This window comes from Cyprinodon variegatus, unplaced genomic scaffold, assembly GCF_000732505.1.
Source record: "Cyprinodon variegatus isolate N-32 unplaced genomic scaffold, C_variegatus-1.0 Scaffold496, whole genome shotgun sequence".
Lineage (NCBI taxonomy): Eukaryota > Metazoa > Chordata > Actinopteri > Cyprinodontiformes > Cyprinodontidae > Cyprinodon > Cyprinodon variegatus.
In genome coordinates, this window is record NW_015150949.1 from 574,178 (window position 1) to 593,802 (window position 19,625).

Sequence of the window (19,625 nt, forward strand, 5' to 3'; positions counted from 1 at the left end):
ATCCATCCATCCATCCAGATTTCTCCCTTTCTCCATATAGGCTATCATTTGATCGTAATCGTAATAATTTTGATTACTCGTTACTAAAAAAGGGTAACGCCATTACTCCTATCACTTTCCACGACTTCCGACACAAAACTCTCCTGCTCTTGCATGTTTCCGCTGTCCAGCGTTCCTTGACAGTGTCGTTGCTAAGTCACCAATTTAGTGCTACTTTGTCCCAATGGAATTCCCATTAGGAACCTACTAGCACTAAGTTGCTAACTGGTTAGCCAGATGCTTCCAAGACACTGGCCACAATCAAAAAGCTTGCAAACCTTCCGCCACAACAATCCCGCCCTCCTGATAATCGACCAAACACATTCACTTTATTCGCTTGTGGAAATACTAATAAACTGATTATGATTTGATATAACATATTGTGGACATGCCTGGCATTCTATCTACATTAGTGTAATTAAATGCTGTAAACTTGTTACCGATGACATATTTCATTAGAACTAAGTTTTGGGCTAAATATTTTTGTGCTTAGATAGGTATTTGTTTGTTATTGATGTACCTTAGGATGTGACATTAGTTAAAAGAACTTATCTACCAGTCCAAATTACCAATATCATGCAGGTTTGTAAAGATAAACAACATTTGATCACAAGATCAAACATAGCTTAGATTCTGTGTTGAAAGTTTCCTCTGCTGACAGGCTAAATAGAGTGAAATAACTTTAAAAAAGATGTTATTAATCTGATTCATTGATAGTGTCTGACTCGTTGTCGATCTGATAGTTGAATAAGATGTTCTACTGAGATCAGCCATTTTGATGTGATTGCCGTGTGATTCTGCAGAGGAGGTTTTTGGATGATTTATCTCTGAAAGATGATGTTTCCATTTTAAAAACGGTTTTACATTAAAAATATAAAAAATGTTTCACAATCATATGTGACATATATTTAAACAGGTGTTTACATATACACACAGGTGTCAAATATATGTGAACAGAACAACCCAAAGGTACAGAAAGAGCATGCTACAGAATCCTGCTGTCAGTGGACAATTTACCTGCTGCAGAGTAAGCTCTGCTGCTCAGCATGGTCTTGTATGATTACTTTTAACTGTTGGGGGGAAAATGTTTTATGTGTTTTGTACATTACTTTGCTGCAGTAAGCGAAATGTATATTCGTAACAGTGTAACAAATGTGGAGGAACATCAATACAGTTGACATGCAGTCATTTTATTTTCAAATGATTGCATAACCCTACTACAGCTGGGTAATATTATTTATATAAATAACTTTCGGAAAGTTGTTCTGTAAACGTACACCCAACTCGTGGTGTTAGCACAACAACTAAAAACATTAATTAAGTTAAAATCATCATCAAACTTCTTAATCTACATCCTTGTATTGGTGATCTTGTGCTTTCGGTCACTACCAAGATCTCATGACTGTAGGTGAGGGTGGGATTGAGACAGGCTCGGACTGGGAACTATTTTCGTCTCTACACCGCCTGAATAACCCCCCCCCCCCAGCAAGCAAGAACTAAAGAAGAAGAAATTCCAAGTTGCTTCAAAATGAGATTAAAACTCTCTCTGATTAAAGTGGCTTTTGGCATTGCTATCTAAACATTTTAGTTAAGTGTGTTGTCTACCTTGATTTAATTCTATTATTCAGAATTTAGAATTTCTATTATTAATCTTTTCAATTCACCATACTAGTTTAATTGTTAAGTTTATTTAATTCTCATTCTCTAAAACATAACAGAACCAAGACCATGACATCCTTGAATTTTCTGACACAACAGAAGCATCCCAAATGAAGATCTGAAACAAATGTATTAAAAGAGATTGAAAAGAGCACAAAGGAGGCCAAAATCCATTGTGTTTTTAATGGAGCAGAAATGCAGATATATGCTATAATTTTTCAAGTGTCATAAAGTAAAAGAGAGAAGCTGATCATCTTGTCAGCATAAGAGTAGTATCATTTAATCAAAGATTGCCTAATTTACAGAACATGCCAGCAAAGAAGGAGCTGCTGTATGGTTCATCAAGTGATTGATGATGTATAAAACAAGCCCCAGAGAAAGGTGTGACTCAGCAGTTACAGAAAATGATCTTTCAACAGGTGTTTGTCTTTTTTTAGTATTTAATATGCATAAACGATATGACCATAACACAGAGCAAGCAAGCACGAGGAAATTTATAATCCATTCCTTAGGGAGTGGCAAGCATCTTTTAGCACCTTGGAGCATTGTCAGGGACTGAGATTAACAAACCTGCTACTTAATCACTGGGCTTCCAAGTCCATTTCTGTTTTGTTTTTTTTTTTTTATTTGAACATAATTTCTCTAAAGCCCTGTCCTCACTGCCTAAACACCATCAACTTCCTACTTTGTAACCATTTCTATTCTTGCTTTTTTTTTTCATACCAGGACAGCTTTTCATATATCAGCTATGGAGTGCAAAAGGGTAGAAAATTTGCATGGCTTGAATATCAGAAATTCGGCCCATAAAAAAGATATTACTGTGTTCAAACATCAATGTTTTTTTTTTATCCTCATCCTTGTTCCTGCCATAGATGAGGCGAACACTTCCACTTCAGCCAAAACTGTTTACTTTCTACTTTCAAGCAGATCAGACAGCTGTGTTTCTCTGCTCTGATTCTGCCACACTAGATACACTTTGAACAGGCAGGGAGCAGCCAGAGAGCTCATGTGCTTTATTTAAAAAGTTTAGGCTTATCAGTAACACACAGTAGTCGCCATTCAAAATGTCCCCACTTTCCTTGATGTTCCCTTTACTGGTCCCCTACAATTCCTTTTTAAACACCTAAAATATTCTTTCCGTCAGGATTTATGGACATTAAGATCCAAAGAGATGCATTATATACATGTCCGACCATCTCATTTAGTGAACGGGTGGAGTCAGAGTAAAAGAATATGCACACCCAGGAGAAGGCCAGTTGCTCGAAGTTGAAGGGTATTTTGCTACCATTTGGCTGCCATTCGGCTGGCTTTTGACTGGGAATGACTATTTTCAATGGCTGCTACTGTAGGAAAATATTCCCACAGTTTATATACATGAAAAACATAGGCTACATGATGTTCCTGCATATGTAATAATACTAACATCAGTATTTTTATAATCTATTTATGTTTTACTTTTTCTTCACTGAATTCTTAGATGTGTTAGTGTTGCTCATGAACTGTTATTAGTGCACAATACTGATGGCTGATGATGGAACATAAAGGCACAGCTTCAGTCATAAGTGGATCTGGAGAAATACATTCTCTAGGAGTGTAGAGCAACTGAACAGAGCAGAGCTGAAATAGTCAATGGAAAAGCAGCTTTAGGAATCCAAGTCAACAGTGGCACTAACAATGCCCTATTGTTAGGGGACTTCAATCTGCATGTGAATTTAGACATGCAGAATGGCACATCCCAACAGCTTTAAACCTTGGAGCCTCTATCCCACTGACTTAAATTTAGAAAGTTGTTCAGATTGAGGAAAAAATTAATAACAAGAACTGAAATAGTGCTCGATTGGTACTTCTGTCTTCTTTTGTGTGATCCGTCTTTTCAAACCCCAAGTTAGTTATGGCAGACCACTGATACTGAGTCTGGTTATTATGAAGCATCATTCCTGTTAAAGGGGAGTTTTCCATGCCGTCTTCTTCCATACTCATCTTAGATAGGCTTTGATCATTGTTCACCAAACCAACTCACACATACACTACAAAACCATACTCAGCATATATGATTCATGACCGTCCCATTCAATGATATTCTGTATGCAACAAGTCTATGGTGATTTATTTATGAACCATGAATTAAATTTTACAGGCAGACCAAATTGATACAGTCAGAATGTGCATGAAAAAGGCAAAATCCAGAATTTAAAACACAGATTATTAAATAAAATAAAAAGAATAGCAATATGAGAGAGAAAATGGGTTACATTAACAAGACAAGAGCTAAATTAAACCTGTAAATATTTTGTTGCTGTTGTTTAGAAGGTGTCTGCAATCTGCTTTTGACTCTATTCCATTTGACTTGCATTACCTGATATAAGCCAAAGATGCTGGTGAGACAAAGGCCATGCTTATCAAGATTGTGTGGAGGTTATTTAAGGACCCAAATGCAGAGATGAGGAGGCATAGGTTAGTTTTGTTGAAATATTAAGGTCCCCACAGGCAACTGAAGCAAAGTCCAAAAACATACAATACTGAAAATTAAATATCAAGTTAACAGCTGGAGATGGACACCGGCAGCCCTCACTACCCCACTTGGGATGAGCGTGAAGGAAAATGGATTTCTTTAAATCCCCAGACCTTGCTTTCTAAGCCTTTCAAAGTCAGTTACAGACAACAAAAAGCCCTAACAAATTAACTGATCAGTCTCAGAGGATGTCCATTCAGTTGTTTGATGTTGTTCACAAAAAAACAGATTATTGACACAACACAAAACAAAAAAATTCTTAAGTGTCAAATTTCTGGCTTCAAGAAACAAAAAAGAATAAAAAAATAATGGTAGTCAGAAACAGACTTTGTTTTGCTCAAGCAGAGGGAAAATAATAAGTTGTTGTTTGTCTTCCAACTAGGAAGACAGACTCTTCAAAGGAAAGCCGCCTCTTCATGCGGGTGGCATTATTTCATGAATTCACTGTATCAAGCCACCTCTGAAGGCTGGGCAGAGTCTGCTGAAAACTTTCAGAGCTTAGGCCAGCTTTACACACACTAGTTCCTTTTTCTGCTCTGTCACCCACTCCAAAAAAAAGTTGTTAAGCAGCCCACGCTTGATGTCAGTAGGTTCCATCCATGCATCACCTCTTATTTTGTAATATACCAGATCTAATTCACTCTTCAAAAATTTGACCTACTGTCGGGCCATCTGGTTTCTACAAATTGATGCCTTTTCCTCAGTAATAAATAAACTAGATTTTTATACTTAACACTTGAAATATAACACACTGGCTTGTCCCTCATACTGCAGCGCAACAGAGCCAGATGCACTGACTAGAAAGACTTCTATTTGCTAAGGAATGTAGCACCCACTGATGAAGGACTTTGTGTAAATGAGAGGTTACACGTTAGTTTAAAAAAAGAACTGCTGCTTCCCTGTTCATATTAGCTGCTAAAAGAGCTACTTTCCCTGAGCTTTGAGCCAAGATGCTCTGCCCCACATCTATCCCCTCCTAAAAATGACTTCAGTTTAATTCAGCTTATTTATATAGCACCAGCAACAATATGCATTTACAATGCATGTCATTTTAAGGCAGATGAGACTTTACAGACAGACTGTTATTTTTTAATCTAGGGAAACCCAGCTGATTGTATCAAACCATTAATTTAGGAGGTTTTCTGTCTCCTGGATGAACATGTGGAGACAATAGACATTTGCAAGTATTGTGTTGTTGACTCTGCGGCGGTCTCTCACACAGAGAGATTATTCACTATGCAGACGCAGGGCAGTCAAAGTAGGTGCTTCCTAGGGAAAATTTCAGCTCTACATAGTAATGGCTCATCCGCAGAGGACAGGGAGGAGCTGGTACTTAGAGAATGAAAACCATGAGAATTACTCAGACAAGCATAAATCAAGCAAAATACCACTTTGTGCACCTGCTACCTCTCTGGATGTTGAATGCTTTCCATCATGGAGTTTAACAGGTTTTAACAATGTCTAAATCTCCACTCATTGTAATTTACTATTCTCAGGCCAACCGGCCATCATTGTCACGCTCATGACTGAAAAACGTACTAATCCCCCAGTCTCATGAGTCAGTAAAGCCAATTCTGGCTTCCTCATTTATCCTTGTATTTGTCAGTTAGGGGCACAAGATTTGCTCTCAGGACTTTATTTTCTTCAGTGTTCTACCTGTATCAGCTGAATTTGAATTTCGAAAACAACTTTAGTTGGTTAACATGTAATTCAGGGATCTTTGGTAAATTTGATTGTTACTGACAATTTACTCAATTACCAGGTGTTATTTTGGACAGCTGTTAAAATCCAAGATGTCTTCACTATCAGTAAATGTTAAAAACATGGTTTATAATTCAAGCAGTTAATAATTATCAACCACAAGGATTTTTTTTCTCTCTGTCTATTCAAGTTGTTACTCAAAGGAAGTTTCAGGTAGGTTCTGCTCTTTTTAGACAACCTGTCAATGCTGTATAAAGAGGAAAAAGGTTAATGCCTCTAACATTGATCAACTCCAGAGAGTGCAAAACACTGCAGCATGTCTTTTATCTGGCTCTCATAAATATGAGCACATTTAACCTCATTTTAGCCTCATTACAATTGTATTTATTTACATTTTAGGAGTCATTTTAAAGTTCTTTTATTTGTTTTTAAGTCTCTCCATGGTCTTGCTCCATCTTATCTTTCTGAGTAGCTGCACCTTCATGCACCCTCTTGTTCACTCAGGTCCGGCGCTAGATGGGGGGCCAGGGGTGGCCATGACCACCCTTAGCTAATCATTAGCCACCCCTACCCTTTTATTTCCTCTAAAACAGACGGTGGAAGCAGTAATACTCTCAAGTGGAATATTTAAAAAATGTAGATTGTTTGTGGTTAATTATGCACATCAATATACTAACATTAAAGATAAGTACAGAATTCATGATCTTTTTAGAATTACATTTTGTGTTATATAGGAAAATAAAATGAGCATTCCAAAACTTGTCATAAAAATAGTTTTTGACCATAAACCAAACTGCTTTGTTAGTCCTGCAACTTCAGAAAGCTCAGGAGCGCGGGAAGTGACTCAGCGGTCTCACAGAGCAGAAAGGCACACTGGACAAAGTGATGGCTGCCCTGGCCGGGGGCGAACTGGGAGCTACTTGGTCAATCGACAGGTGGAGATTTAAAAACTCCTCATCCGTGTATCAAAGGTCACCACCAAGCTGTGTTGGATTTTCAGCTCAGAGCTCTATTAAGGAGGGATGTAGTCCTTTTCGCCAGCAAAAAGGGACCATGGTTCTCGAGATTGCACCACATCTACTGTGATGCCCAGCTGGAATGTTGCAACTCTCCATGCTTCCAGATTGATGAACAGGAGGAAGAGAGAGACAAAGTTTTTTTTTTGTGGATTTAAAGCTGCCATAGGGCAGGGTGATATCAGAGGGATGGGCTGTGTCAAAACACATCAGAAATCTGATTCTCGCTGATATGGGAGTTGTAGTTATGAACTGGGAAGATGTAGTTCTAATCTGTCACAAGAAACAAAGAGAAATCTGATTATGAAACATTTTTTTTTTTTTTTTTTTTTTTTTTTTAGGGTATATTTCATAAGCCTGTTTAATTTGAGTCCAATTGGCAGTTATAGTGTTTACTATAATACCTTTTTGTTATTGCTTTATGTGGAAAAAAAACCTATCCTCTCACACAAGATTTTGGATCTCAATGAGAAAACAGAATAAATACTAGTAAAACATAATCAAAAGCCATCTAAAAATGTTAAACTACATAACAAGGCGAGTTTGTTTACAGACTATCATTCATGTTCATGGGAGTTTGAAATGCTTTGCAGGGAGAAAAAAAAACATTACAGAGATATAAGAAAAACAAATGCATTCAAAACACTAAACACACAATAATAAAGTGCAAATCAGATACAAGGAAAGCATTGAAACCATTAAAATCACAAATTTAGCAAATCAGAAGCTGAGATATGACCAAAAAAAAGAATCAAATGTCTACCAAAAAGGGTTAAGCAGTGAACAGCAACATTTTAGTCCTGTTATATAGGATTCAACAGTTTGTCGGATTTTAATCCCAGGGCAGATAAAAAAAAGAAAATAAAGGCTGCCGCCTGAATACATTTCTGATTAGCTGAGTGGTCAACATTTTTGACACTTAATAGAAATTTGGAAATGTTTTTAGACTCAACAAAACAAGGAATTATTGACCACCAACAAGATTATAGACTCTTCCCTTTACACGATCTTGATAATGACAGCCCATAACAATCATACTCGCCTGAAGCTTAGAGAGTAAGGGTGAGTTTTCAACTACACTTCAAATTAGGCAAATCAAGATATTTTGTTCAGTTGTACCAGTTCAAAAAGAGCTGGTGTATTTAATGCAAGTCAAATTACCCCTCTCTGCCATATTTCTTTAAAAATGATACAAAAAGATGCTTTTTGAAAAATTGCATTTCAAAGAGATAGGCTTTCTCTCATTGTACATCTGCTGCACAATTAGGACAGAAAAGTTTAAAACCACTGTGTTGGTCTTAATGTAACCTTTGAGGCTGGAGTCCATTTTCACACCCAAATTTGTGACAGTTCAATATTTGTATATCGTCTGTATAAATAGATGAAAATGTGTTTTCATTGTGCAAATGGCCCTAAACAACATGACTTCAAAACTGTTTTCCTTCATATTCAAAGGATTTAGTGTAATTCATATTTTTGAATGAACAGTGCAAATAGCTAATGTAAACAACAATTAATGTGCTGCAGTGGTACAGTAAGGTAAACTTCAAAGCCATTCTAAAATGAAAAAAGTCTAAATAGTTTTAAGTCTAAATAGCATCAAATGGCAGCAGATGCAGTAAAATAAATATTAAAACAATATGAAAAAGAATAGCCTCTGTTTAAACCCCAGAGTGGTTCAGCAATGGGCTAATCAATGTAGCTCCTCTAGAAAACAAATGCTTACTAATATTTGAGTATGGCCAAACTATCCCTACGTTTAAACTTTTCCTATCCATGCCTCTATCCTAAAGATGACAATTTCAGAACAGACAAATGCAGCTTTTGAATCTAATGGCATAAGAGGCACACACTGAGTCCATTGCTAAATGGATAAAGTTAAAGTCCCACAACAGTTTTATGTTAAGTGTTAAACCAAGACTGGAGGTGCTTACAGGATTGCATTGTCACAGTGGATAGTGTAAAGCTGGATATAGACATCTCTGTAGTACTTTTGCCAAAAAAAATGTTGTCTAGAGGCCACCCTTAAGTAAGACATAAGAATGATTTTCTTTTTTGCTTCCTGGAGGGGTTGCACAGAAGCATGTTTAAAACTTATTGGAACAACACCTGAGGTTAACCTTTTTTTTTTTTTTTGCCAGGCTGTTTTTGCTATTTGGCAGAAAAAAAGGCATGTCTAATGTTTAGCTACTGTGAATCTGTACAGGTTTGAATTAACGACCTATACTCCAAATCATAAAAGATAAAAATACATCTAGCAAATGACCAAACCCAGCCAAGCATTAAAGGTTTTCAGACATCCTAAATGTGTTTAGAAAATCTACATTTAAAAAGTTCAAAGATGGAGCAGTTTCATTTTCATAACCTCACGTTCTAGTTAGAAGCCTTAATGCAACACTTAGCCCATTGCCAGAAATGTACCCCCAGGAAACCTAAAGAGTGAATAAAAAGGGACAAAATAAGGTTAACTTTTAACAGCCAAAGGACAAGACCAACCTAATTTTAAATATTTTTCTTAGAATGAGAACCCATTAGTATTCATATATGCAAATTTGCATGTTCATGCATGTGTGCTGAAGCTGCAGACGCACATCAAGAGGCAAAATATTTACATGAATGTCACATACTGTTTAAGCAGCTCTTCTGGTTCTTCATCTACAGGAATTTAAAAGAGCAATGGAGAGAGCAAGACCTGTTTAAGAAAATCTACCATGCATAAAGTGTTTACTTGGCTTACACTGTTCTTTGTGGCGACCCCGCAGTCCTTTTATTGTGTCGTCTTGCGTCATATCCCCTCAACGCTGGAAGACCTAATTTAAAATGTTGAATTAAACTCCAGGAGAGCAAACCCGTATAACTTTTATTATGGCTTTAACACTTTAATGGGCTGCAGTAAAGTAGTTAGACTTGCACCACTTTAATGTGTTCCATCCATTAACTCTCAATACAAATTGAGATGCTAAGAATTCATTTTTTTTTTTTTTTTTTTTAGATTATTCTATACATAAAAGTTTTTTAAGAAAGAAAATGTAGAAAGAAATTATGAGAAATGTAAGGGTAGGATAAAAAAAAAAAAATCTGAAATAAACATACAAGAGAAAATAATCAAGGTCCAGCAACCAAAATCTTATTGGTTTTTCCAGTAATATAGTTTGTTTTTGGTGTATTTTTGTAAAGGCGAGAAACATTTTTAAGACGTGTAATTTTTTTCTGAGCCAGACTTTTTTAAATACGTACTTTAGGTTAGTGTGAAATATGTTATAAAAGCCATTTACCTTCCAAACAAAAATCCTAAATGCGAAGAATATCTTTAAATATATCTCCTCAAAGGTATTGTGGAAGATTTTCGCAAATTTTTTAAAAGACCCGCCCTCTCTACTTTTAAAAAACTGCACGTGCGAGAGAGTGCACAAGCCCATTTCTCCTCATATATGCTCTTTTTAAAAGTTGCTGTTCTCATAGCTAATACAAACTTACTGTGCCTGAACATCCGCTCTAACCCCTAAAACCCTCAATCACTATATAGAGCAGGGACTTTATAGTGAACTCACTGAACAGTCTGTTCATATGTCTGAACAGACCGTTCAGACATATGATCACTGCTTTCTGCTCCATTGGTCATGTATCTCCTCCTTCACTGTGCAGTGCCTGTGCCATCTTTGTTATTAGTTATCACAGCAAATCCCATAATGCTTTGCAAGAAGAGCTCTCCGTGCACTCTTACTCTTTGTCTTTTAAGTCATTTTCAAAGAATCGTGGTGAGAAAGGTGAGCTTCAATGACTCTGAAACCATAGCTCACCACAGATTTACCCCTGTGCCCATGTGCGGAAAAATATAGCTAACGTGTAGGAGCATGTAGGACCGCCTTACGTAAATATATCACCAGAATGATTGACGATTAGGAGGATACTTACAGTGTTTAGATGATCCACCCGGAAATAAAAGATAATCCTCTATACCTTCAATAACTGAAAAGACTAATAAATAAGAATAATATACCATTTGCATTATTAGCATAAGCTCAAACTGAAAAACATTGTGGGATCTTTGGACAAAAATCAAGCCCACCGGGTCATAATTTCCCTGTCATGTTTAACTGCGGGAATTATAAACATCTGAAGATTGTCATTTTTTCATATACTTTACATTCCACTTGGAGTGTTTATTGTAGAAAAACACAATCGCCCCCCTTTAACCAAAGCTTATGGTGGAACCAAAGCCCTGAACACATCGAATCGGATCTGACAGAAAATGGTATCGGACGTGGTTCTGGATTATAGTGTTTGATGAAAGTCAATGGGGATAAACACACCCAATATGCACAGTTCAGTTCCTGATGTTATTGTATGTTATCCATTGTTGATGTTATTCTACATTTTCCATTTGGGTCTCGGCAGTAAATGCTTGTAGTAGTTGTCCGGATGTGTGTATAATTAGTAATTTCAAAAATATACAGATTATTATATCAGAGTTATGCGGCATTGCCCATCACCTTGCAAACCCAGCTGAGCAAAGCTTAGCCTCACACAGCAACAGAACCAGAGCTCCACCAAATCCATTATTAGAAGAAGATCATTTTTAGTTAGCTGATATTCCCACTGTATGCTCTGTACAATGACTCCTTGAAAAGAATTACTTTGTGTTGCTGGCTGTATCCTTGCTGTTTGTGCAGCAAAATATTCTTTGCTTATACCATTCTAGATCCAGCTGCAGCATTACATCGTAGGTTCCTGGCCAGCTATAGCTAATTTCCTCAAACATGACAGTCAGGTCACTCTGAAAGATGCCCAATAATAGGTAAAAATGAAGAGGTGGATAGAATGATGGATGAATAAATTGTGTCTGAATTATAATGAGCAAATATCTGACCTATTGTGTACAACCTGCCTGTTGATGAGCTGTTGAGAAACTTTATGACAGGCATGGGAAACTCCAGTCCTCTGAGGCCGGTGTCCTGACAACTTAAGATATGTCCCTGACAGACCTGAATCAAATAATTGGATAATTACCAGGACTCTGGTGTAGCTGCATGCTGGAGATACAATTACGGTGTTTTATTCGGATGTGCTAGACCAAGGACACATCTTAAAGCTGCAGGACAGCTGTCCTTGAGGACTGGAGCTGCCCATCCATCCCAGCAATTAAACAGTTTTGTGCTATTGATGTTTACTTAAACCTGCAGAGCAAATAACACAGTTTGCAAACTAGTTTCATTTAAAGAAGATCTACTTTTCAAATATCTCCATTGTAGTGTTGATATCACTATTTTTTTAAACTTATTATAGATCAAATGTCAGTGCTACACGTTATTAGTAATTTTGGATTCATTAACACTGTACTCTTCAAAAATGGGTATTAAAACTATATAAATACTAATACTGATGGGCTAATACCTTACAGCTTTTTCATTTTTTTTTGTCATATCACTGTGGGTTTTTAAAACAGATTTTACTAAAGTTTTATCGATTCATAGGTTTCAGCAGTCAATCCTGATAACCACAAATAATCTTTGGACCAGATCAATGTAAATAGACAATACAGGTGTTTAATAATTCCAAATGTAAATGTAATGTCTTCATTTTAACCTTAACATTTCAACCTTAACCTTAACAAAAAGCGAAAGTTATTTCACCTGATGACAGACACACTTGGAAAAATATAAATCTGTATAACTCGTTTTTTTCTCAAAATAAGTGCATTTGTTCTTGGTTTGAGGAGGTAAAAGAGACATTTTCCCAATCGAACAAGACGATTTACACTTAAAATAAGAAAAAACAATTGCATTGTCTTATTTCAAGTGCATGTTATCTAATTATCTTGTTTTAAGAGTAAAAATACTCATTCCACTGGCAAACTGTCTCATTTACCTACTCATATTAAGGATAAATACACTTAATTTAAGAAAATTTTACTTATTTCTAGGTTTTTTTTCAAGCGCAGTACTTGGCATAGATGTACAGCATATGATGACATATTACATATTCATAAAAATTTATATTCTATCTACATCTTATTGTAATATATTGTCTTTTTATTTACGACAGTTATATTCTTACATGCACTTCTTTCTTGTTTTACCCACTTAACTTTCTCCCATCAGTGAGGTATTTTCAAAACATTAGAAAGGTGATTCTAACTAAAGGTGGAATCCTATCAGGAAGTGATTTTTCAAATCAGTACATTAGTAATTAACTAACTAATCATTAACTAACTATCTGGGATATATACGGATTTTGGTGATCATATAATTACTTTGGTGTGCTCAGGAAAAGAGGAATTTGCAGGTGACAATTATTTATCCAAAAACAGGTAATTTACACAGAGTTAACATTTTCCACCTGCAGGTCAACAGGAAAAGGAAATGGAAAAAGATGACACAGTCATTAGTGTTTGGGAAAATTGTTTTTTTCAGTGAAACCAGGGACTTTTTAACCACTGGGGTTAATTCAGAGACACTTTGAAGTTCCTCCACAGCATATACAATGGTAATGCATACTATTTGTTGTGCAAAAAAAAAAAAATATTTAAAGCGTATAGCTCTAAGACCATTTTAGTTTATTTTATTTTAATGCACTTTTTTCACATGCATAAAGAAAATAGTCAAAGCTTTTTTGTGCTGCCAGTTCTCCAGGCAATCATTTAAAACAAATGACCTGTAGCCACTTTTTTTAAGTAATATGACTGCTGGCACCTTATAGAGTTTTAAATTGCTTTGTGTTTACTCTCCTGTTTTTCCTCAAGTTAACTTAGTTTGGTATTAACATCATAGGCCGGGCACTGGCATAATCTTTCAGTACAGGGTCATATCAAGTTATGGGAGATAATTTTTGGGGGGAAAGCCACACAGATTATACTTTTTTTTTTTCTTTTTTCATTTTGTTTTTTTCTCTGCATTTTCTCCTATACCAGCCTGGAGCTCAGCCTGTTCACAGAGAATAGTGAGACTTGGCTTTCACTCAAACCAGTCAGATAACTGTAAGCCAAGAATTTCACAGTTGTCAAATAAGGTTCCCTCCTCTCTGGTTTTCAGCTGTCACTTCACTTCATGTCACGTTGCTCCAGTCATATGTCTTGCATCACTTCTTATCACTCTTTTTAAAAATTCCTCCTCAGTCAATCACCAGCGTAAGTCCAACTGTCTGTTCTCTGCATTCATGTTCATGCCGCAATACCACCCTGAATATGATAACGTCTCACATACATTTTGATATATGAGGGGCATCTGCCACTGGCCTGCACATTGCAGCCTTTTCTCCTTTCTGTAGATACTGAATTATTAACAGTGCAGATTTTTTTTTTCACATTTTGTTTTTTTATTTTTAGAGCAAGAATTGTAGACTCACATTCTTTTGCTTAAGTACAACTTTGTAGCGAATGTATGAGTGATTTCCATGTTTTCCATGACGGTGATGCGAAAGACAAGCTTATAGGGCATTTTTATTTAGTATTTGGATAGAAACAGCAACGCAGGTAAAAGTGTGATGGATGCACAGAGAGAGTAAAGTAAAATTTGCAGAAGTTGAAAAGTCAGAGGTTTCTCACCAACTCCTTAGAATAATATCCAACATTATTTATTTTTTATGAAATGCAGGCAATAAAAAAAGAAGCACTTGTCAGTACTCCTGACAGTTCTCATTAAATCATATCTACAATTATTTGTTCGCTATTCAATTTGGGTTTTTTCTTCCTATTCCACTGTTCTTTTGATAAGTTTCTAATGAAGCAAAGCTTAATGTTCTGTAACATCGCATCCTATTGCTAGTGAAGCTTATTAGATATACAACCCAGGTTGTTTGTGTGTATTTGTGAGTAAAACAAACACTGGATCTTATAGCAAAGTTTGTAGAAGAGTCCAGTTTCATTGTGTATTTTATTCTTGTCTTATTTAAGGCATTCAAAATGGTCCCATTCTTTTTTAATAAATAGTTCTCAAACGGTTTTGCTTGTTGTTTTCAAAAACATGTTTATTGTAGAGTAATCCATACATGTTTTAGTATTTTAGATATTTTAGAATACCGGCTGTCCAGACTACTTGAAAACATGTTTAGGTTAAAGAGAAATTCTGCAGTATCCACCTGTCCTCAAGATACCTCTCTGAGGTTTGTTTGACAACCTCGTTCCAATCCTTTTATGTTTTATTCAATGTTCTTTAAGCCAGTTGCAACTAATGCTCACAAATACCTAACATTAGTGCCATAAAACATAAAAAAAAAAATTTTAGTGTCTCTAGTAGTTTTTAATTGTACATATAAATGCCTGTATGTGCTCTTCATCTCTGACAGCTTGTCGTTTTTTAAACTAATAATAACCAAAATATAGCAAAATAATTTAAATTATGCAAAGGACTCCTTCAATGCCTTTGATTGGTCCCCAGGGTTGTAGAGACCAGCAGGTCTTAGAAGTTGACCGATTACCTGGTCAACTCAACAACCGCTTCCTTCCTTCTTTAAAAATTAGAGCCTCGAACATATAAATAGAGTTTCAGTTTTAAGACCAGCATCTTAATTCCCAAGGCTCATATTAGTGTATTTACTCATTCAGATATAATGACACCACCTGACAAGCGCTGTAGAGAAAAGTCTTTATGTTTATTAGAAATACTGTAGCATGTTAATATTACAAGATCTTTTGCTAAGAGTTTCTCAACCCTGGTCTTCAGGACACACAGTCCTGCATCTTTTAAGTTTCCCCTCTGGTCCTACACTGTGAGCATTCTAAAGGAATAATGAACATCCTTCTGCAGACTTGCTTGCATACTGAAGAGGTAATGCAATCATTGGAATCATGTTTGCTGCAGCAGAGACACATCTAAAACATAAGGGACTGTTACACTTAGGGACCAGGACCACTGTATCACAGTATTAATGTCTTGTATATTACAACAGGAATTATTAAACATTGCTGGATTCAGAAATAATCTCCTTGCCATGGCAAAGTCCTGTCCAATCAGCCATTCACCCAAGGACACCCATCCCTGCCAAAAGTATATTGACATGCATTACTAAATCCTCAGCCATGTTTGCCAAAGTAGCTTAAAATTCACTGTCCTTCTGAGGTCAAACAAGATCAAACTCTAGTATTACACAAAGGAGTGTTCTGGCTGGTATGTGGACAAGTTATTATAAATAAAGGGAAAAAACACACCCAAACAAAAATTGGACAAATAAAAAAAGTGAGTAGCTCCTTTTTATTATTGATATAATTTGTTTAATCAACTAAATTTTGAAACATAATTTGTTCCTAATTTGGTTTAGTCTTAGTCTTTCCTTTTCCAGTAATAACCTAGCTCAAAGACCAGTCACATTATGTATCTAACCATCCTCTCTGTGTGGTATATACAGTGGATTTATACATTACTGTCTATATAAATGTATTTCTGAAATGTTTCCTTCTGGTTAACATATATTTTTGTAAAAGGTTTGCCCTTGTCCTTTAGTAAAAAAGCTGTAAAACAACATAATATTTTCCCTTAAGTGGAAGATTTCCAAAGATTGACTGCCTGTCAAAGTAGCTTATAAAGTGACAGCAGCTCAACTACATCCTTGTAAAAAAAAAAAAAAAAAAAAAAGTCGCAATTTGATTTTTGCCGTTTATGTAGTGCCCAAGCATGAACTAAGAGATGCTCTGGTTTACAGTCCATAGCCCTCTTCGGTTCTTTATTCTTAACACTACGGACAGTTTAGTGAAGGAATCCGACTGCTTTCATGAGCCGTCTCTTACTGTTTAGGAGTATGCTTTAAATCTAAGACACTCAATCTTTCTTCTGCTCTTTCAGGATCTGACATGGTGGAGGCCCAGTGTCAGAGGTTTGAAGTTAAGAGTGCTGATGGTGAGAGAGTTCTGTTTTCTGCAGATGAGGAGGAGGTCAGCATTGGTACTGAGAAACTTAAAGTCACAGGTAATGTAATCAATGATCTGTTTAATGTGTGACAAACTCTTACTGTAACAGTGGCTTTTTATTTAGAGACAACTGCCCTGCAAGTTTTAGATGCAACCACAGCTGGATAGAGTACCCCAAAATGTCACCTATGTAAGAGTAGCACTAATTTAACATTTGTTTAATCAACTAAAGGCTATTAAGAGTTAAAAAAAAAAAAAAGTACTTGGTAAAATGGCAACAGAAGTATTAAGTTACTGTCAGCTCATAACATCTGATCCAATGTTTCAAATGATGTAGGACTAATCAAAACAGATAATGTACATATTCTGGTATTTGGATACATAAAATATATCAGTAGTAATAACATTAATACAAAAATAACACATTTGTGTAGAATAAAAACTTACCCACATCATATTTTTCATCATAAATGTCTAAATTTAATCTTTACAGCATTTAAAGGTTAAATAACTTCCGGCAACAATATCTTTCATTTACTGGATATAACCCTGTTGTAGCACTCTCAAATAAAATTAATGCATCACATCCTCGACATAAAGTGCTGCTGAAACCTTTTAATAAACCATTTATCTAAGTAAGGTGTGTTGCAGGAATTACTTTTAACACCTAAAACATGCAGGATAGTCATAGCTGAGGATCAGGGTTTGGAGCTTCAGATGTAGAACTTATGAGATTTTTTCTCATCTAATTTTACATGAATATTAAGTATTTATAAAAACAAACGTTTTCCTCATTGCAAGTAAAAGGACTTTTTCTCATGTATCAAATCAAATCAAATCAAATTTATTTGTATAGCACTTTACAATAGCCAAATGGTACCCAAAGTGCTTTACAACAAAGCCGTAAAAACAATACATAACACATATAAAAACATACAAGATACAATTAAAAGTGCTGTAGTGGTGATTGCTGCAGGACATTAAAAGCCTTCCAGAGGCTCATAGAAAGGAGCACACAGAAAGATGACATCTAAGAGACAGTATTATAGTCAGAATTAAAAGCTAAATTAAAAAAGTGGGTTTTAAGCTTTTTTAAAAAAAGGCTGAGGTCAGTATTGGTGCGGATGTCAGGGGGTAGTTTGTTCCACAGTCTGGGAGCAGCGATCAGTTAATGATCAGAGTTTACATCAACATCTACTTAACATGTAGACAAATACAAAAGGAAGCAGTTTATAGAATAAATTGTGCAAATGCATGTTGAAACATGCAAATAACATTAAATGTTAAATACCAACATAAAGTTTAAAAGAGAGAATTAATTAAAGAGAATTAATTGCAATGTAAACAGTAAAACTTAAGAGGTGCTTTAATTTAGTAATTAAGTATGGCTAATGAAAACTATACAACATAAAAGAACTTGAAAACATTTGATTTCTAAAAACAAAAATGTGTATTAGTTTTAGAGGTGGGAAGAGTACCCAAAATGTACTTAAGTAGAAGTAAAACTTCATTGTATTTTTACTCCAGTAAAATTAAAAAGTTGCCTCTAAAGAAATTACTCCATTAAAAGTAAAAAAGTATTTGGTAAAAAGGCTACTCTAGTACTTGGCAACTGTTCTACTGACAATCCATGATTGGGACAACAGATTTAATATTTATTGAGTTATAAAACTTCCAAAATCAATAGTTGTATTGTGTAAGAATAGGTTAAATTACAATATACTGTATAATGTATTATCACTCAACCTCATTTAACCAATAAGACTTGGGAAAGTGTTTCTTTCAATGGTGCATATTTGTTTAAAAAAGCTTTTTTCATTAAAATAAGTTACTCACAATGAATGGAGTAGACAGAAATTTTACTCAAGTAAGAGCAGTGATACTTAACCACAATTTTATTCATGTAAAACTTAAAAGTATACTACTGTATAACTACTCCTAAAAGTACACTTTTTTTCTCAAAAAGTTGCTCAGGTAAATATAACTGAGTAAATGTAAATAGTTACTACCGACCTCCGATCAGTTTTATTGTAAAATGAAGGATGAATTATTCTCCTTAGAGCAGGGACTAAACGGAAAATGAAACCCATATTAATCGTAACAAGGCTGAATCAGTCGACTAATCTGTCGTTGATAAAAAATAAACTTTCTAAACAGACACAAGATAAGAGATACAGTTATTTATTGTCTAAAATTCATAAAAATATTAGTTTCAAGTATTAATGAAATGGTATCTTTAAATTAGTAATTTTAGTTTTGAACTTTGAAGAAGCTCAAGTAAACTAATGTTTTTATGGACATAAGTAATCAGGATAAAATTGTCCATTCTGACTGATAATGTGTCTCTTAAACATCCTATTGGGAATATATTGACATGGCATCTATAGCTTTTCAAGGCTGACTAGATCACACTGACGTAGGGTGCACATACGCACTCAGGTCAACTTGCCTCTTTTATTTATACCTTAATCCTACTAATCATTTACATGAATATTGATCAGATTGTCAATCAGCATAAACCGCACCTCTCAGGCAGATCCATTCCTCCATTTTCTCCTGCATCTGTCAGGGTCACTGTGGGGCAGGTGCCTATCTCCGGCAGTCTATGGGCGAGAGGAAGGGTACACCCTGGACAGATCGCCGGTCTGTCACAGGGCAACACAAGGACGGACAACCATGCACACACACTCACACCTAAGGACATTTAGAGAAGCCAATTAATCTAACATTCATGTTTTTGGACTGTGGGAGGAAGCCAGAGTAACCAGAGAGATCCCACGCATGCACAGGGAGAACATGCAAACTCCATGCAGAAAGACCACAGGTCAGAAATAGAAACCAGAAGCTTCTTACTGCA

The 19,625-nt window shown here is 35.7% G+C and overlaps 1 protein-coding gene across 1 annotated transcript in view; it reads left to right on the forward strand.

The window, feature by feature from the left end:
• sgcz (sarcoglycan zeta) overlaps positions 1 to 19,625 on the forward strand; it is a gene marked incomplete at its 3' end in the record, with an annotated part of 392,881 nt that overhangs the window by 332,851 nt on the left and 40,405 nt on the right. Inside the window, exon 5 of the mRNA XM_015390396.1 lies at positions 16,704 to 16,826. Coding sequence (XP_015245882.1) covers positions 16,704 to 16,826 — 123 coding nt within the window. The remainder of the gene's footprint in view (positions 1 to 16,703; positions 16,827 to 19,625) is intronic.